At 36.5% G+C, this 21,246-nt stretch overlaps 1 protein-coding gene and 1 pseudogene across 4 annotated transcripts in view; both read left to right on the top strand.

The window, feature by feature from the left end:
• The window catches only part of AP3S1 (adaptor related protein complex 3 subunit sigma 1), a 185,983-nt gene that overhangs the window by 113,600 nt on the left and 51,137 nt on the right, over positions 1–21,246 (top strand). For all 3 annotated transcript variants that reach the window (XM_077138902.1, XM_077138904.1, XM_077138905.1), the window contains exon 4: positions 1,284–1,355. In XM_077138902.1, coding sequence (XP_076995017.1) covers positions 1,284–1,355 — 72 coding nt within the window. The remainder of the gene's footprint in view (positions 1–1,283; positions 1,356–21,246) is intronic.
• LOC143665473 (HIG1 domain family member 1A, mitochondrial pseudogene) overlaps positions 1–21,246 on the top strand; it is a 68,845-nt pseudogene that overhangs the window by 26,784 nt on the left and 20,815 nt on the right. The window contains exons 3-4 of the transcript XR_013166987.1: positions 1,284–1,355; positions 3,845–3,944. The product of XR_013166987.1 is annotated as an HIG1 domain family member 1A, mitochondrial pseudogene (transcript). The remainder of the gene's footprint in view (positions 1–1,283; positions 1,356–3,844; positions 3,945–21,246) is intronic.

Here is a 21,246-nt window from a genome sequence, read left to right as displayed (position 1 = left end):
GTAATGTAGTGATAGTTATTAATAGCTATTTCCTTTTACTATTAGTAATACTGTCCTGGTTTGGATGATAAATTAAATGGTCATTCTGTGAAGATTACCACTGAGAAGGGTAGTGGGAATAGAAATAAGAATAGGATAGAAAAGTCAGTGAAACTATGCAAGACAGAATTTAGAAGATTCATTTTTGAATGTTCCTGTCAAGAGTGGCCTCCAAAACTACCTTCATGATTTACTAGAAAGAGTCATAGGCCCCAGAGTTGTTGTATTCATGGTTATAGTTCATTACAGTAAAAATATACAGAGTAGAATCAGCAAAGGTAAAAGGCAGATGGGACAAAGCCTAGAGGACACTAGGTACAAGTTTCCACATGTTCTCTCCCAGTGGAGTCATATGGATGGGCTTAGTGCCCCATCAATATGTGTCAACATATACAAAGTGTTCAACCAGGAGGGTTCTCTGTATGCTGGGTGATTAGGGGTTTTGTTGGTGTTCAGTCACATAGGCATGTAGTGCCTGTGGGACTAACCTTGCAAGCCCCAGACCCTGAGAGTAAATGGAAGTACTCATCATAAATCGTATTATTAGCAGTTTGGTACAATTGGTACAACTTGGCCCAAAGTTTTAGGCATGCAAAACCACTGTTATCAGACAGAATATTCCAATAACTTAGAGTCCAGTTCCCAGAAGCCAACCAAGGGCTAGTCCTAAAAACAGGCCTTGAAAATGTGCAGGGTTTGGGCAACCCCAGTCCTGCTGAGTTAGCCCTTTCTTGCACAAGGTCATGCAAGTTTGAACCCAGGTAAGTCTGATTTCATAGTCTGTGTTCTTTCCATAAGCAATTTTTAGTGATCATTTATACTTATTTGCTAATAAAAAATTACTGGTTATATTAGATGTGGTAGGAAATTTCACTGTGCCCATCTAGCTTGATAAATGTTCTAATGAGCTTTTGTTTTCTTCCTCACATGAAAATGAGGTAGCCTGCTTTGAATGTTAAATACTTTTGTAGGTGATGGTGTTAAGAATTTCTAGTTCTTAGTCCTTTTCCTTAAAATTTATTTTGGTTTGCATATTTATGTGTTGAAAAGTACTATACATGAAGAATAGTTTATAATTACACCATTTGTACTTCATTACAATTTTAATTTTAGAAAAGAAATGTGATGATAGTTACAAGAGTTGTAGCTTAGTGATGAATTATCAGCCTAGTAGATAATAGCTTTGAATGAACTTCCACAGTACTGAAATGCTTTTAACCTTTTTTCTTTTCTGTTTTCCTTAGGTATTTGTGGAAACATTAGACAAGTGTTTTGAGAATGTCTGTGAACTGGATTTAATTTTCCATGTAGACAAGGTACTATTTCCATATTGTCAAATCTAAGTTTTCTATTTAAGAGAACTGTTAATTTGTAGTTGTAAAAGTAAAAATTGATTTAGTGAATAATACTGTTTTTATTCCCTTGTTTATTTATTATTCAATTGTTTAAATTATTTTTACTGTAAGCCAAGAACTGTGCTTGGTGAAGATTCAGACTCTGGCTGGAGAAGTTCACATTTTGGGGAGGAAACAGTGGTATTAACAAGTAAGGATATGTTTAGCATGTTAATGGCAGCACATCTGAATCACCTACCTCTGCCTGGAAGGATATAAACAGAGGAAATTACCTTTAAACTGAATTTTAAAGAAATGGTAGATATTTACAAAACAGAAAAAGACAGAATAGCTCTTCGGTAAGAGATATAAATACAGGCTTTTTGTGAGAAGGGATTGATATTGATCAAGGAGGCTAATTTTGAAGAGCCTTTAGTAGTATGAATTTTGGACTTTTTCTTCTGAGGCATTTTAATGTTTTTAAGAAAGTTTTTATTGGTATTATTGTTGCTTTGTATATATTTTTAGTAAGAAAAATACTGCATTTTCTGCATTATGGTGAATTGTTTGGTAGGCCGGGAAATGAAAAACAAGGAAATCACTTAGGAGTCTCTTGCAGTAGTCCAGAAAGAAATGATAGTGACGGGGGTGGGGTGGGGGTGGTGTTGTAAGAAAGTAGTATTGACAGGACTTGATGACCTAGTGAAAGCTGGAGGTAAAAGAACAAGAATGAGGTTTCTACATTGTTACTGGCTATTGGTAATATGGAATTTAAAAGGAAGAGACTGCACTTTTACTAGGTACACTTTTTTTGTGTGGATTGTTTGTATAATTAAGTAGATCTTTTTGCTGAATGATTAAGCCATTGAATAACATAGTATAAAAATAATCACCCTAAAATTTTATGAAAATAGTTTTTTTGAGGTTAACCTTAGTGAGATACAATTTTGTATACATGAAAATTCAAGTGGGGTACAATTAACTAGTTTTGACAAATGTATACAATTATAAAACCACAGCTACAATCAACATCTGAACAAGGAATGCATTTTATTATTTGTGAGCATCAAAAGAACACATTTCTCTTTAGCCCAGTCCTCCAGATCATATTTCTCATTTCCTAAGTGATTTAATTTCATATATTAACTCAACTTGGACAGAGAATTTAACTTGATTCTTTAAAGCCTGTTTGTAGTGTTCTGCTTTTTTCTAATTTATATGCCTAACACTTTTCTTACAAATACTTGTTATCTTTAAGCATTAGGGTTTACAGTATTCAAAATGATATTTTAGTATGTGACTAAAATACTGATAATTCTATTTTTAAAATAGTGATTTTTTTTTTAAAGAAAATGGAGGATTCCATTGTGAAATGTTGTGGTGAGAATAAAGATCCTAAATTTGTTACCAGAGAATAAAATTTTTCCTTAATAAGGAAAATAAACCACACATGTACAACTTCCGTACATAATACACAGTTTTTTAAATTTCTGTTTTGCAAATAATATACATTAATTCTAGAAAATTCAGAAAATGTAAATAAGAGAGAAATAAATAGAACCCATCCCCATTCCAAAGATCATCTAGTGTTAACATTTTAGAATATACGTATTTCTAGATTTTTTGTACAAATATGTATCAAACAAATATATCTCAAACAAGAATGCCATCATACAATATATATTATTGTATATAGCCTGTTCATTTCACATAACAATGTATCGTTTTTTAAGAACCTGCAAAAATTAGCTGTGTTTTTCTCTCTGGATCAGGCTCTTGTTTTAATTTTTTTTTCCAATGTAGTGCGATAAAAATTTCAGGATACCAAGAGTCAGAAACCAGTCAAGTGATTATTTCCTGTCCCTACATTCTTTACCATTGCTTTCAGCCCTGTGTTGAAAGTGGGATTACTTTAAACTTTCAGGCAGCCCTGGACCTTCCAGAGTCAAGGATCCCCTCTCTGGCTTGGCTCATTTTGTCTTTGGGCAGACACGGAGAGTTTTGTTCACAGCCCTCAGCCATGCTTTTGGGTGATGGAAGGAGAAAGTTTGTGGAGAACCCTGGGTTTTTTTTATTATCAGTAGGATGGACTAGTTGGTGCTGGGTAGCAAGCATCAAAATTTTAGCCACGTAAAAGAATGAAGGTTTATTTTTCTTTCACCCTGTATGTTTATCAAGTTTTCCGTGCCATCCCTCTGGGACAAAGCTGCCACTATCTGGAACTTTATCAGTTTAATGTCAGAGAATAAAAAGAATTTTTATTGAGTAAATTTATCTGCTTTTCAAGATATCACAAATGATAGTTTTATCAAATGCTTTGCCATTACAAACATGAATCACTAACATTCCAGTCTTCAATATGATAGTTTCCACGTAATTTACTGCCTAATCCCTCAACCTAATCTTCTATTGTGATTATTATCAATTTCTTATTATAAAATTTTTAAGTACTCATTTCTTTATCAACCCAGTAGGCTGCTGTTGTAGTCACTCTATAGTGGCAGAATGGATCCCCTACTCAAAGTACAATTTGGATGTAGAGATTGATGATACCACACGTGTGCCAGAAGGGTATGAAAAGATTTATTACTCACATGAGACTTTGTGGGGAGAAGAGGGGAAGTGACTAGCTTGGACTTTTATGGTTAGAGGGGGGAGCTGGGGTGAGGATTTCCTCCTTACGGACCAAGTCTTAAGCTTCTCACCAGCACCCAAGAAAGGAGAACCTATACTTTTTTATCAGCTTTCCCAGATGTGGGACAGAAGAGAAAGGGAAATGGTGGGAAATGAAAGCTGTCAGCAGTCAAACATCAAAAATGCAAACTTTTTAATAGCTAAGTTATGATATAGTAATAACATCTAAAATTCCCCAAATACAGTTGCTAACCCAGTTTGTTTCTTACTCAAATTATATGTCCATTGTGGATTTGTTGGGAATGTCTATGTTTGTTGTTGTCCTCACTTGGGAAAGAGACACAGACAGACACCATTTCTGTGTTTTCATGATTGCTAAGACAGGGAAAAAGCAAATTGAGTGAAGCATGTCACATGACCATTCCAAACCCTAAAGAGCAGAATTTGCCATATTGTAATGTGCTGGGAAATATTTGGTGAGCAGTACCATTTTAGTACCTCCGTCGGGGATAGGACGGTGGGTCCATGGTGGTGTTCTGTCATAAAGTTCTTTTTTTTTTTTTTTTGCATGGGCAGGCTCTGGAAATCAAACCCAAATCTAGAACTCTACGTGCTGAGCCACCATGGCCTGCCCTGTCATAAAGTTTTTAATGACAGTTTAGATGATGAATGACAGTCACAATTCTCTCATCTTGTTCAGGCATTAAGGAGAGGTCCTTTTCTGTTCTCCAATAGAAAGGTCAAACAACAAAGCAATTTTGGAATAAAGAAACTTCACAGGAATTTTGCCAACTAATTTTCTTGTTGCAGTCTATATGATTTATCTTTTGAAAGGGGGCACACACATCTTAGTATGTTTGACATTTATTCTCTTAAAAGTATTTTTAACCAGCTCACTGAAATTGGTTATTATTATTACTAGAGAGTCCAATTTTTTTCTCTCAGAAGAGTATTTTATACCTTATTTTTTAGCTTTTACAAACTATACCTACCTAATTTATGACTGTTTCTAATAGGTTTCCCTACAGTTTATTTTACATGAAAGACAAAATTGAAGACTCTATCTCTGAGATGTGGAAAGGGAACCAACATAAATTTGTTAAAATATAGCATATGTCACTGAACTGTTTTCATTACCTATGTATCTCTAGTATAAAATACGTAATATAGGTTTTTGACACATTTTTCTTGGATTGTCAGATTTTAGAAGTAAGTCTCCACTATACTTCTTTCACCCATGTTGTTTGGAACATGCAACATTATTTTCCAATGTTCATTTCTAAATTTTAAGTAGTTGAGTCAAGATTATATGACCTTCTGTTAGCTTTTGAAATAATGATACAAAAAAAAATCTAAGATAAGTCTAGTTTGAATTTCTAAGTAGAGTTTCCTATATGTTTAGGGATTCTTATGGAAGTTAGACATACTTCATCATTGTTAAATCGTTTTCCAGGGAATAAAATAAACCAGCACTGCTTTCAGATAATTGGAACATTTCTTTCATTTTCTTTGATCTTGATTTTCAAACATTTAAAGCCAATTTTTTTTCTGTTTTCCATGTATTAGGAATTCTGAAGCTTTGAGGCTGCTTACCATATGAAAAGTTTATAAAACAAAATACCGTTTTAAAATATATTGCTTATTGACATAGGATGGCGGAATTCACCAGAATATCACATTCCCATTTTCCTATTGTCCATTTAATTCAGATAGAAATTCGAGTGTTGTAGAAACCTTTTGAAATTTGTATTGTGTTTTAAGAAATTAAGATAGGATATAAATTTTTTGTTCTAGGTTCTGAATTAAGGTTTTGGAAAATAAGTACATTTCCACAAATTTTTAAAAAGACAATTTATGTAACCATTTTTAGAAACATTTAAAACATCAAAGAGATCAGCAGGATAAATATAGAATGTATGTTGTAATTTCATAAATATACAGTTCCCTCATTCCTGAGGACTACATTTAAGACCTTCCCCCATATGTCTTCCTACTTTAAGAAAATGATGGTTGAGGAATTGGAAATAGAAATAAATATTTATGTTCATGGAACAGCATCTAATTTTGAAACTTTATGATATTGGGATATTTTACAAGATTCCTAATTCCTCTTCTGTTGATATAACAAAGTCTAGGTACTTTAGGAGGCTTTTTATTTGATTTGTTAGTCAAAGGAGAGGTTATAAGTCCTCTGATTTTGTTGTTCTCTTTTTTAATGACTTTATTGATATGTAATTCATGTGCTTACAATTCATTCATTTAAAGTGAATATACTGAATTCAGTGGTACTTCGTATATTCATAGAGTTGTCATTCTCCTCTTGTCCATCTCTTCTACACTTCCCCCTTTTTGCTTCTTTTCTCTTTACCACCCCATTGCTAAAGGGTACATCTTCTCTATAGGCTTTCCCTGGACTCATTTTTAGTATTCTTAGGCTTGGAGTTAGAATTGCCAGATTTAGCAAATAACAATACAGGCTACCCAGTTAAATTTGAATTTCAAATTTAAGAAGAAATAAATTTTAGTATCTGTATATCCCAAGCAATATTTGGTACATACATACCCTAAAAAAGATATTCAATGTTGATCTGAACTTAAAATTTAATTGGACATCCTGTATTTTATCAGACAACCATACCTGAAGTAGATTAAGTATTTCTGGTGGTAGTTTTAGATCAACCTTAGACCCTTTCTCTTCTATTTTTCCTGCAGTTGTTTTGTCATCTACCTTTACTCACCATAATGTCTTGAGGCATGTGGGATATGTGATACTGTGTTGGGGTTTGGCAGTTTTTTTAAAAAATTTTTTATTAATTAAAAAAAAATTACACGAAACACAAGCATTCCCAACACATACACTCAGCAATTCACAATATTATCACATAGTTGCATATTCATCATCATGATCATTTCCCAGAGCATTAGCATCAATTCAGAAAAAGAAATAAAAAGACAACAGAAAAATCTAACAAAGAAAAAATTTTATGTGCCATACCCCTTACTGATCCCTTTCAGTGATCACTAGCATTTCAAACTAAATCTATTTTAATATTTGTTTCCCCTATTATTTATTTTTATTTCATATATTCCTCTCATCTGTTGACAAGGTAGATAAAAGGAGCATCAGACACAAGGTTTTCACAATCACACAGTCACATTGTGAAAGCTATATCATTATACAATCATCATGAAGAAACATGGCTACTGGAACACAGCTCTACATTTTCAGGCAGTTCCCCCCACCCCTCCATTACATCTTGGATAACAAGGTGATATCTACTTAATGCATAAGAATAACCTCCAGGATAGCCTCTCAACTCTGTTTGGAATCTCTCAGCCATTGACAGTTTGTCTCATTTCACTCATCCCCCTTTTGGTCGAGAAGGTTTTCTCAATCCCTTGATGCTGAGTCTCAGCTCATTCTAGAGTTTTTCTCAATCCCTTGATGCTGAATCTCAGCTCATTCTGGGATTTCTGTCCCACGCTGCCAGGAAGATCCACACCCCTGGTAGTGATGTCCCACGTAGACAGGGGGAGGGTGGTGAGTCTGCTTGCTGTGTTGGCTGGAGAGAGAGGCCACATCTGAGCAACAAAAGAGGTTCTCTTGGGGGTGACTCTTAGGCTTAATTTTAAGTAGGCTTGACCTATCCTGTGTAGGGTTAAGTTTCATATGAACAAACCCCAAGACTGGGGGCTCAGCCTATAGCTTTGGTTGTCCACACTGCTTGTGAGAATATCAAGAATTCAACTTGGGGAAGTTGAGTTTTCCCCCGTTCTCACCATTCCCCGAAGGGGACTTTGCAAATACTTTTCCACTCACTGGTCAAATCACTCTGGGATTCATCCTGGCATCACCTGGACAAACCAACAAAATCTCATGTCCTATATGAAGTTCCATGAACTTAAGGTGTTCAATCAACTAGCTACATAAGTTATATTAGGAGATGCACTAGTCACAAAGTATAGATTTGTACCAAATAAACATTTTTTGCTTTAGTCTCACACATTAGTTGAAATTTTAAACTATGAATTACCATCTATTTTCAGCGCACTGCAGTAATGACATTCTTTTGTTCTTCCTCATGCAAAAACATTTTTTAAATTTGTACATTTAGTCACTATCATTATACACTCTAGGCATTCCTAGATTACACCATCTCAATCTTTATCGTCTATCTTTCTTTGTGATTTCATTTATGCCCCAGCCCTCCTTCCTCTATCGTTCTCATATGCAGCTTCATTCAGTGTTTTAACATAATTGTATTACAGTTAGGTAATATTGTGCTGTCCATTTCTGAGTTTTTATATTCAGTCCTGTTGCACAATCTGTATCCCTTCAGCTCCAATTACCCAATATCTTACCCTATTTCTATCTCTTGATGGTCTCTGTTACCAACAAAATATTCCAAGTTTATTCACTAATGTCAGTTCATATCAGTGAGACCATACAGTATTTGTCCTTTTGTTTCTGGCTAATCACACTCAGCATAATGTCCTTAAGGTCCATTCATGTTGTCACATACTTCATAACTTTATTCTGTCTTACAGCTGCATAATATTCCATCTTATGTAAATGTCACAGTTTGTTTAGCCAACTGTCTGTTGATGGACATTTTGGCTGTTTCCATCTCTTGGTAATTTTTAATAATGCTGCTATAAACATTGGTGTGTAAATGTCCATTTGTGTCCTTGGCCTTGTGTCCTTTGAGTAGAGACAGCATATAGATGGGTCCTGTTTTTTAATCCATTCTGCCAGACTATGTCTTTTGATTGGAGAGTTTAACCCATTAACATTCAGTGTTGTTACTGCATGGGTAGTACTTTCTTCTACTATTTTGCCTTCTGGATTTTATATGTCATATCTAATTTTCCTTCTTTTTACCTTTACTCAAAGTCTTCCTTTCTACACTCTTCTCCACACCTCTCTCTTCTGTCTTCATATCTGTCTCTAGTGTTCCCTTTAGTATTTCTTGCAGAGCTGGTCTCTTGGTCACAAATTCTCTCAGTGATTTTTTGTCTGAAAATGTTTTAATTTCTCCCTCATTTTTGAAGGACAATTTTGCTGGATATAGAATTCTTGGTTGGCAGTTTTTCTCTTTTAATAATTTAAATATATTATCCCACTGTCTTCTCGCCTCCATGGTTTCTGCTGAGAGATCTGCGCATAGTCTTATTGGGCTTCCCTTGTATGTGATGGATTGCTTTTCTCTTGCTGTTTTCAAGATCCTCTCTTTCTCTTTGACCTCTGACATTCTGATTATTAAATGTCTTGGAATATGTCTATTTGGATCTATTCTCTTTGGGCGGGGGGGACGCTGCACTTCTTGGATCTGTAATTTTAAGTCTTTCATAAAAGTTGGGAAATTTTCAGTGACAATTTCCTCCATTAGTTTTTCTCCTCCTTTTCCCTTCTCTTCTCCTTCTGGGACACCCACAACACGTATATTCGTGCACTTCATATTGTCTTTCAATTCCCTGAGTCCCTGCTCATATTTTTCCATTTTTTTCCGATAGTTTCTATTTCTTGTCGGATTTCAGATGTTCCGTCCTCCAGTTCAGAAATCCTATGTTCTGTCTCTCGAAATCTACCGTTGTAGGTTTCCATTGTTTTTTTCATCTTTTCTACTGTGTCTTTCATTCCCATAAGTTCTGTGATTTGTTTTTTCAGACTTTCAGTTTCTTCTTTTCATTCTTTCCTTGCCTTCTTTATATCCTCTCTCAATTCATTGATTTGGTTTTTGATGAGGTTTTCCATGTCTGTCGTATATTTTGAATTAATTGTTTCAGCTCCTGTATGTCATTTGAATTGTTGGTTTGTTCCTTTGACTGGGCCATATCTTCAATTTTCCTATTGTGATTTGTTATTTTTTGCTGGCACCTAGGCATTTAATTACCTTAATTAGTTTATTCTGGAGATTGCTTTCACTTCTTTTATCTAGAGTTTTCTTGCTAGATGAATTTGTTGTCTGTCTGTTCTTTGACATTCTGTTCAGCTTTATCTGGACCTTTAGCTTGAGTTTTGTTTAACAGAGGAGAATTTTTCAGTTCTTGTTTTCTTGTTTCTTGCCCTGCTTGTGCGGTGCCTTCCCCCCCCCCCCCCACACACACACACTTAGGAGGGTCTGCTTAGATATTATAGACACCAGCCAGATTTTCCCAGACCAACCTGGCCTCCTATCAGGAGGAAAGAGTCACCTGCGTCGGTTTTCCCTGAGGGTGAGACCCAGCAGGTTGAAAGACTTTCCTGTGAAGTCTCTGGACTCTGTTTTTCTTATCCTGCCATGTGTGTGGCGCTTGTCTGACTGCAGGTCCCACCAGCATAAGCTGATGTGGTACCTTTAACTTTTGCAGACTCTCCCTGCTGGGGGCTTGGTGGAGACAGAGGAGAGGTTGTAGGCTAGTTTTAATGGCTTCAAATTACCAAGCCCTGGTGTCTGAATTCCTTGATGGAGGGATTCCACCTGGGTGGGGCTTTACCCCTCCCCTGGGGAAGGCACAGGCTCCAGATAAGCCCCCCAAAAAGCTCACTTCTGCCTATGCCTGGGGCAGTTGCAGCCTGAAAAGTTCTGCCGCTCTATCCAGAGGCAGTCAAGCCTTTGTAGATACACAGGCACAAAAACCTGTTTCCTTCTTTTTTTTTCCCCCTTTTTCTGTCAGTCCTGCCCCCTTGGCGCTGGGGCTAAAATGAGCAACCTCTGCTTTGATCAGGTTCACCTAAACTGGGGGCCTATTTTTAGTAGTCAGAATTTGTTAATTACTTCCACAATTGGCATTTGATTGTGCCCAGTCCCTGCTGCTGATAAAGTCTCTTTCCTTTCCCCTCTGGGAAGCGGCCTGTGGGGGAGGGACGCTGGCCGCTGCAGCTTTGGGAACTCACGGATCTGGGGGGTGCTCGCAGCCGGTCCAGCTGGTCCAGACTGGGGTATGCTGTGTGTCTGGTCACTATCGTGGCTCCGGGAGCTGTTCTGTACTGTTTCTGGTTATTTAGTAGTTGTTCTGGAGGACGAACTAAAATGCGCACGTTGTTAAGCCGCCATCTTGACCTGGAAAACTGTGGTTTTTTTTTTTTTAATTCAAAGTTTTAAATTTTAGGCATTTCCTGTCTTCAAGTTATGAGGGCATATTTTATGTGTGTAAATAAATGTACTTTACCTTATTTTGTTTGAGAAGGAAATATGGGGAGGCAGGTAGCTAAGTGATCACTGTTGTCTTCAGTTTAGCCAGATTTTGTATTAATATTTTAACTGTGTTCCTATTAAAAAAAAAGTTATAAATCTAAAAATGGTAAATGTCCCGGGAGGAATATAGTTTAACAAGAATGAGAAAGATTATAAGCCATGTTTATTAATCAGTGTTCCTATGAGCTTTAATCTGTCTTTAATATATGTAAAATATTATACTAAATTTGAGGGCTTGGGAGGAGATAGCTATTTTGAAATAGATAATTATGTGTGTGTGTTTTGAATTATGGGTTTAAAAAATCTGTAAGACATGGTTTTCATTACCAAGAAAAGGAGGTCCTATAAACTTTATGAGTCTGGGCAGAAGGAAAAGATGCATAATTAACACCAGTAAATTATGAAAACAAAATATATTGGGAAATGCCTTTTATTGATTTTCTAATCTTTGTTATTTTTATTTAAATTCACATTTGGGGCAGGCTGCAGTGACTCAGCAGGTGGAGTTCTCGCCTGCCATGCTGGAAACCTGAGTTCAATTTCCAGAGCCTACCCATGCAAAAAAAAAAAAAAAAAATCACATTTGAATTTCCTGGGAAAACTACCATTTTTAAATTGGTTTAAAAATATTGGAGAGGCGGTCCCCTGAAACCGCCGCGGCTGGCGCCCACACCACGCGCAGCCCCCGGACCAACTGAGAGAATTGGATCGGAAACCCCCAGGCCGCGGAGAACGGTGACGGGTGGGGGAGGCCCCTTCCAAACCCGTGACTCCCGGGGAACGTGCACTCTCCCGGGCGGGCTGCTGCCGCTGGCGCCCTCCCGCCACGCTTGTTGCCCAGGGCCGACTAGGAAATTCGGACGGGCTCTTTCCCTGGCTGCGGCGACCAGCAACCCTCCCTGCGTTCGGACCCCGGCCGGCTCAAGCCGCTTCGGCTAGCGAACCCCCAGGACGGCGAGAGTTTTCCAAAGTTTAAGGTCCCACAGCACCTTTTACTGGGGGACCCGCAGACAAACGTGTGCCACGAGCGCCACCTACTGGGCAGGATAAGAAAAACAGAACCCAGAGATTTCACAGAAAAATATTACAACCTTGCTGGGTCCAACACCAAGAGAAATCTGAATAAATGCCCAGACGCCAGCAGCAGAAGATAACTGTCCACGCTCAAAAGATTGAGAATATGGCTCAGTCAAAGGAACAAACCAATAGCTCAAATGAGACACAAGAGCTGAGACAACTAATGCTGAATATACGAACAGAAATGGAAAACCTCTTCAAAAATGAAATCGATAAATTGAGGGAGGACATGAAGAGGACATGGGCTGAACATAAAGAAGAATAGAAAAACTGAAAAAACAAATCGCAGAACTTATGGAAGTGAAGGATAAAGTAGCAAACATAGAAAAAATAATGGATAGCTACAATGATAGATTTAAAGAGACAGAAGATAGAATTAGTGATTTGGAGGATGGAACATCTGAATTCCAAAAAGAAACAGAAACTATAGGGAAAAGAATGGAAAAATTTGAACAGGGTATCAGGGAACTCAAGGACAATATGAACCGCACAAATATACGTGTTGTGGGTGTCCCAGAAGGAGAAGAGAAGGGAAAGGAGGAGAAAAACTAATGGAAGAAATTATCACTGAAAATTTCCCAACTCTTATGAAAGACCTAAAATTACAGATCCAAGAAGTGCAGCGCACCCCAAAGAGATTAGACCCAAATAGGCGTTCTCCAAGACACTTACTAGTTAGAATGTCAGAGGTCAAAGAGAAAGAGAAGATCTTGAAAGCAGCAAGAGAAAAACAATCCATTACATAGAAGGGAAAGCCAATAAGACTTTGTGTAGATTTCTCAGCAGAAACCATGGAAGCTAGAAGACAGTGGGATGATATATTTAAATTACTAAAAGAGAAAAACTGCCAACCAAGACTCCTATATCCAGCAAAATTATCCTTCAAAAATGAGGGAGAAATTAAAACATTCTCAGACAAAAAGTCACTGAAAGAATTTGTGACCAAGAGACCAGCTGCAAGAAATACTAAAGGGAGCACTAGAGTCAGATGCAAAAAGACAGAAGAGAGAGATATGGAAAAGAGTGTAGAAAGAAGGAAAATCAGATATGATATATATAATACAAAAGGCAAAATGTTAGAGGAAAGTATTATCCAAACAGTAATAACACTAAATGTCAATGGACTGAATTCCCCAATCAAAAGACATAGATTGGCAGAATGGATTAAAAAACAGGATCCTTCTATATGCTGTCTACAGGAAACACATCTTAGACCCAAAGATAAACATAGGTTGAAAGTGAAAGGTTGGGAAAAGATATTTCATGCAAATAACAACCAGAAAAGAGCAGGAGTGGCTATACTAATATCCAACAAATTAGACTTCAAATGTAAAAAAGAGACAAAGAAGGACACTATATACTAATAAAAGGAACAATTAAACAAGAAGACATAACAATCATAAATATTTACGCACCGAATCAGAATGCCCAAAATACGTGAGGAATATACTGCAAACACTGAAAAGGGAAATAGACTCATATACCATAATAGTTGGAGACTTCAACTCACCACTCTCATCAAGGGACAGAACATCTAGACAGAGGATCAACAAAGAAATAGAGAATCTGAATATTACTATAAATGAACTAGACTTAATAGACATTTATAGGACATTACATCCCACAACAGCAGGATACACCTTTTTCTCAAGTGCTCATGGATCATTCTCAAAGATAGACCATATGCTGGGTCACAAAGCAAGTCTTAACAAATTTAAAAAGATTGAAATCTTACACAACACTTTCTCGGACCATAAATGATGTTGGAAATCAATAATAGGCAGAGTGCCAGAAAATTCACAAATACGTGGAGGCTCAACAACACACTCCTAAACAACGACTGGGTCAAAGAAGAAATTGCAAGAGAAATTAGCAAATACCTCGAGGCGAATGAAAATGAAAACACAACATATCAAAACTTATGGGACGCAGCAAAGGCAGTGCTAAGAGGGAAATTTATTGCTCTAAATGCCTATATCAGAAAAGAAGAAAAAGGCAAAAATTCAGGAATTAACTATCCATTTGGAAGAACTGGAGAAAGAACAGCAAGCTAACCCCAAAGCAAGCAAAAGGAAAGAAATAACAAAGATTAGAGCACAAATAAATGAAATTGAAAACATGAAAACAATAGAGAAAATCAATAAGGCCAGAAGTTGGTTCTATGAGAAAATCAATAAGATTGATGGGCCTTAGCAAGATTGACAAAAAGAAGAAGAGAGAGGATGCAAACAAATAAGATCAGAAATGGAAGAGGAGACATAACCACTGACCTCACAGAAATAAAGGAGGTAATAACAGGATACTATGAACAACTTTACGCTAATAAATACAACAATTTAGAGGAAATGGACGGGTTCCTGGAAAGACATGAACAACCAACTTTGACTCAAGAAGACATAGATGACCTCAACAAACCAATCACAAGTAAAGAAATTGAATTAGTCATTCAAAAGCTTCCTAAAAAGAAAAGCCCAGGACCAGATGGCTTCACATGTGAATTCTACCAAACGTTCCAGAAAGAATTAGTACCAATTCTCTTCAAACTCTTCAAAAAAATCGAAGTGGAGGAAAACTACCTAATTCATTCTATGAAGCCAACATCACCCTCATACCAAAACCAGGCAAAGATATTACAAAAAAAGAAAACTACAGACCAATCTCTCTAATGAATACAGATGCAAAAATCCTCAATAAAATTCTAGCAAATCGTATCCAACAACACATTAAAAGAATTATACATCATGACCAAGTAGGATTCATCCCAGGTATGCAAGGATGGTTCAACATAAAAAATCAATTAATGTAATACACCATATCAACAAATCAAAGCAGAAAAATCACATGATCATCTCAATTGATGCAGAGAAGGCATTTGACAAGATTCAACATCCTTTCCTGCTGAAAACACTTCAAAAGATAGGAATACAAGGAACTTCCTTAAAATGATAGAGGGAATATATGAAAAACCCACAGCTAATATCATCCTCAATGGGGAAAAATTGAAAACTTTCCCCCTAAGATCAGGAACAAGACAAGGATGTCCACTATCACCACTATTATTCAACATTGTGTTGGAGGTTCTAGCCAGAGCAATTAGACAAGAAAAAGAAATACAAGGCATCAAAATTGGAAAGTAAAAACTATCACTGTTTGCAGACGATATGATACTATACGTCGAAAACCCGGAAAAATCCACAACAAAACTACTAGAGCTAATAAATGAGTACAGCAAAGTAGCAGGTTACAAGATCAACATTCAAAAATCTGTAGCATTTCTATACACTAGTAATGAACAAGCTGAGGGGGAAATCAAGAAACAATCCCATTTACAATTGCAACTAAAAGAATAAAATACCTAGGAATAAATTTAACTAAAGAGACAAAAAACCTATATAAAGAAAACTACAAAAAACTGCTAAAAGAAATCACAGAAGACCTAAATAGATGGAAGGGCATACCGTGTTCATGGATTGGAAGACTAAATATAGTTAAGATGTCAATCCTACCTAAATTGATTTACAGATTCAATGCAATACCAATCAAAATCCCAACAACTTATTTTTCAGAAATAGAAAAACCAATAAGCAAATTTATCTGGAAGGGCAGGGTGCCCCGAATTGCTAAAAACATCTTGAGGAAAAAAAAACGAAGCTGGAGGTCTCGCGCTGCCTGACTTTAAGGCATATTATGAAGCCACAGTGGTCAAAACAGCATGGTATTGGCATAAAGATAGATATATCGACCAATGGAATCGAATAGAGTGCTCAGATATAGACCCTCTCATCTATGGACATTTGATCTTTGATAAGGCAGTCAAGCCAACTCACCTGGGACAGAGCAGTCTCTTCAATAAATGGTGCCTAGAGAACTGGATATCCATATGCAAAAGAATGAAAGAAGACCCATCTCTCACACCCTATACAAAAGTTAACTCAAAATGGATCAAAGATCTAAACATTAGGTCTAAGACCATAAAACAGTTAGAGGAAAATGTTGGGAGATATCTTATGGATCTTACAACTGGAGGCGGTTTTATGGACCTTAAACCTAAAGCAAGAGCACTGAAGAAGGAAATAAATAAATGGGAACTCCTCAAAATTAAACACTTTTGTGCATCAAAGAACTTCATCAAGAAAGTAGAAAGACAGCCTTCACAATGGGAGACAATATTTGGAAATGATATATCAGATAAAGGTCTAGTATCCAGAATTTATAAAGAGATTGTTCATCTCAACAACAAAAAGACAGCCAACCCAATTACAAAATGGGAAAAAGACTTGAACAGACACCTCTCAGAAGAGGAAATACGGATGGCCAAGAGCACATGAAGAGATGCTCAATGTCCCTGGCCATTAGAGAAATGCAAATCAAAACCACAATGAGATATCATCTCACACCCACCAGAATGGCCATTATCAACAAAACAGAAAATGACAAGTGCTGGAGAGGATGCGGAGAAAGAGGCACACTTATCCACTGTTGGTGGAATGTCAAAGGGTGCAACCACTGTGGAAGGCAGTTTGGCGGTTCCTCAAAAGCTGAATATAGAATTGCCATACGACCCAGCAATACCATTGCTAGGTATCTACTCAAAGGACTTAAGGGCAAAGACACAAACGGACATTTGCACACCAATGTTTATAGCAGCATTATTTACAATTGCAAAGAGATGGAAACAGCCAAAATCTCCATCAACAGAAGAGTGGCTAAACAAACTGTGGTATATACATACGATGGAATATTATGCAGCTTTAAGACAAGATAACTTATGAACCATGTAATAACATGGATGGACCTAGAGAATATTATGCTGAGTGAATCCAGCCAAAACTAAAGGACAAATACTGTATGGTCCCACTGATGTGAACGGACATTCGAGAATAAACTTGAAATATGTCATTGGTAACAGAGTTCAGCAGGAGTTAGAAACAGGGTAAGACAATGGGTAATTGAAGCTGAAGGGATACAGACTGTGCAACAGGACTAGATACAAAAACTCAAAAATGGACAGCACAATAATACCTAATTGTAAAGTAATCATGTTAAAACACTGAATGAAGCTGCATCTGAGCTATAGGTTTTTGTTTTGTTTTTTTGTTTGATTTCTATTATTACTTTTATTTTTTTCTCTATATAACATTCTATATCTTTTTCGGTTATGTTGCTAGTTCTTCTAAACCAATGCAAATGTACTAAGAAATGATGATCATGCATCTATTGATGATGTTAAGAATTAATGATTGCATGTTAGAATGGTATGATCTCTAAATGTTGGGTTAATTTCTTTTTTTCCGTTAATTAAAAAAAAAAAAGAAAAAAGAGAAGGGATAATTGGAGATGAAGGGATACAGACTGTACAACGGGACTGGATATAAAAACTCAGAAATGGACAGCACAATACTACCCAATTGTAATGCAATTATGTTAAAACACTGAATGAAGCTGCATGTGAGGTATATTTTTTTGTTTTTGTTTTTTTTTCTTTCTATTATTATTTTAATTCTTATTCTGTTGTCTTTTTATTTCCATGGCACTTAGTCTTGTAAATGCATAATCTAGTGGAGATGCAGGGGCAAATTGAGAAGCAAATATAACAGCTATTTTTAAGGCAACAGATAAAGCAAAGAATTATGCGTTCTGTTGGGTAGTATTATTTGGAGAAAGTCCACCAGGAAATGGAATGATTAGGAAAATGATTGGGGAATGCTTCTAAGGTCAGATAAATCAGACAGTATATTATATGCATGTTAATTTGGAGAAAGTGGATAAGATAGGAGGAGAGTTGCTGTTTTTACTTGGTCTGTTATGAGAATAAATCCAGAATGATATTTTAAATAAAATTAAAAAAATACTTTTAAAAAGGTGAATATTCATAGAGATAATTATAGTATTTAGAATTACATGTGAGGAGATTTGATGTTTCAAGCTGAGAAATGATTAACAAGTAGGGTAGGAAGAAATCCCTAGGTTTTAAGAAACTAGCATTCAGTTGTAATTTTTTAAAATTAGCAGAAGAGTAGATTGTAACAATAGAAACCAAGAACTGATTTCTACAATTAGTGTATCTGTTTTTAGCTCTTTTGTAAAGAATAAGGAAGAATTGGAAAAAAAGTCCAGTGAGCAAAATTCATCTCAGCAAAAGAGATAAGGAACAGGTTGAACAAACAGAGCACATGGCCCATGAAAAAGAACTACTGGAGGAGACAGATGAACACTTAAATTTTCATCACAATAAAAATTATTTAAGGAGATTCACATGCTATTCAGAAAAGTCTTTCTGGAGCTTAAAAACATGTTTTTAAAAGTAGAAAATTTTACTGAAATTATGGCTAGAAGATGAAATATAAAAAATAATCTCAAAAAACAGGATTGAAAAATTATGTGGTGAAAAAACATCAGGGTTTAAAATGTGCAGAGTTCTTATTTGGAATGATGGATGTGTTTTGGTAATGGTTGGTGGTGATGGTAGTACAGCATTGTGTACATAAGTAGCAGCACTGAAATATATACCTGAAAGTGGTTAGAAGGGGAAATGTTGGATTGTGTGTGTGTGTATAGTCACAGAATAATTTTTTTTTAAAAATCCATGGAGCTGCACTACACAAACAGTGATCCCTAAGTTAGACCTTACAGTGAACCCTAAGTTAAACCATGACTATAGTTAGTACTACAGTTATAAAAATGTACAATCATTAATTATAACAAATTCACACCAATGCAAGGTGTTAGTAATAGGGTGGTTTATTATACAGGTGTATATTATACAGGATTGTCTGTAAACCCACAATTTCTCTAATAAATAAAAAAAAGGAAAATTTTAAAGATGAAGGGTACATTAAAAATGTGATTATTAGGTGTCCCAATAGCAGAAAAAGAAACAGGTGGAGAAAGGAAATAATTAAATAATAACAGAAAATTTCTCTCAGCTTGACTTGAACCTACACATTGGAAGGGCTTACTGAGAAAAGATTTGTTCCCAAGCGTAGCCTGGTGGTACTTGAAAGATACAGAGAAAACATTACAAGTCCATGCAGAAAGAATAGGTTACCTGTTAGGGTGTTGAGGAGTGTGTGCTTGTGTCGTAGATTAGCATCAGATATCTTATCTGCAACATTAGAAACTAGAAAAGTGGCATCTTCAGTCTAATGAGAGAAAAGGATCAAAAGACCGTATTTAGGCATTTTGTTCTTAGCCCAGATATCCATTATCTGTCAGGTTTAAAGAAAATTATTTGAGAATATTCAGGGACTTAAAGAAGTTTATCACTCAAGTACTTCATTAAGGAGTTAGGTGAGGGAGAAAGACCCTAACTAAATAATACAGGAGCCAGACCAAATATGGAGGAAGATGAAGGGGAGAAGAAACTCTAATGAATGATGAGCTTTGATATATGTGAATTTATAAAAAAAAGAGTAGCCTGAGGATAGGTGATATTAACGATAAGTAAGAATTCGAAACGAAGCATATACTTTAAGGGAAGTTGTGATGTTTGAGTTTATGTGTCAACTTGGCTAGGTTATTTTGTCTAGTTGTTTGGTCAAGAAAGCACTGGCCTTTCTTGTAAATATGCCATAAGTACATTTAAATCCACTAAGTCAGCTGATTGCATCTAAGGCTGCTTACATCTACAATCAACAAAGGAGATTATCTTCACAGTGAGAGGAATCATCCGTTAGAGTCCTTAAAGGGAGAGCTGAAGATTTCAGCAGTCAGAAAAAAGACATTTCTATCTCTACTTCAGCCAGCCAGCTTCTCCTGAGGAACTACTTCAGAGTTTCAGCTTGCAGCATCTCCTGGGAAATCCAAACTTCATCTTCAAGTTTCCAGCTTGCAGCCTGCCCTACAGAATTCAGATTTGTAATTCTTATGATAAATCTCTTAATATTTATGTATTTGTTTCTGTTTCTATGGAGAACCCTGTCGTGGTCAGGTTCATGTGTCAACTTGGCCAAGTGGTGGTACCTGTTTGTCTGGTTGGGCAAGTGCTGCTGGCGTGTCTGTTGTGATGAGGACATTTCATAGAATGTAATCATGATCATGTCAGCTGCATTCACAGCTGATTCCATTTGTAATCAGCCAAGGGGAGTGTCTTCTGCAATGAGTGATACTTAATGTAATCACTGGAAGCCTTTTGAGGAGGATTCAGAAGAGACAAGGCTTTCTTTCTGCTTCAGCCGGCAAGCTTCTTCTGTGGAGTTTGTCCAGATGCTCCTTTGGAATCATCGACTTCACAGCCTGCCCTGTGAATTTTGGATTCTGCATTCACACGGTTACATGAGACACTTTTATAAATTTTATATTTGTGAGTGTTTCCTGTTGATTCTGTTTCTCTAGAGAACCCTAACTAATACAACTTGGTAGCAGGAGTGGTTCTTAAGAAACAGAATCTTAAAAATGGGTTTTATGAATGGTTTTCTGCTCTGACTGAACTCAAAGGCACTAAGGACTCTGATTCCCATAATCAGAATGACACTCCCAATCCATGGAGTGAATTGACAAAAGAGATAGTGAAAATACCACCATTCCGTTCTCCTAATACTTCACTTGTATGAAGACTGGCTCTGGGGGATAATGTTTTTGACACCTTTATGGAATTTTGCAGAAATAAGAGGTATAGAGATGTTGACTGGTTGTTGTTAGATACACTGGATACATTAAGGAGTGAAAGGGATGGGTTGAAGGCTTCAAACGAGAAGCCATCTAACAGATGTAGAAGTTTCTATGAATATCCTGAGGGAATATCTTTTTTCCTGTAGCCGTAGACTTGAGATCTCTGAAAATCAGACTCAGAATCTTATTGTTAGAGTAGCAACTTTACAACATAAACCAAAATCTCAGTGTTGCGTGGTGTCTGCTGTTAAAATGAGGGCATTGATTGGAAAGGAGTGGGACTCTGAAAAATGGGATGGTGACATATGGATTGATAATGATGTTGGGGGTGAGGTTGAAACCCTAGTCATGCTGAGTCTTCTCTAGATAACCCT

This window comes from Tamandua tetradactyla, chromosome 21, assembly GCF_023851605.1.
Source record: "Tamandua tetradactyla isolate mTamTet1 chromosome 21, mTamTet1.pri, whole genome shotgun sequence".
Lineage (NCBI taxonomy): Eukaryota > Metazoa > Chordata > Mammalia > Pilosa > Myrmecophagidae > Tamandua > Tamandua tetradactyla.
The sequence above is the reverse complement of the archived record's forward strand: the minus strand, read 5'-3'. Positions and strand labels throughout refer to the sequence as shown.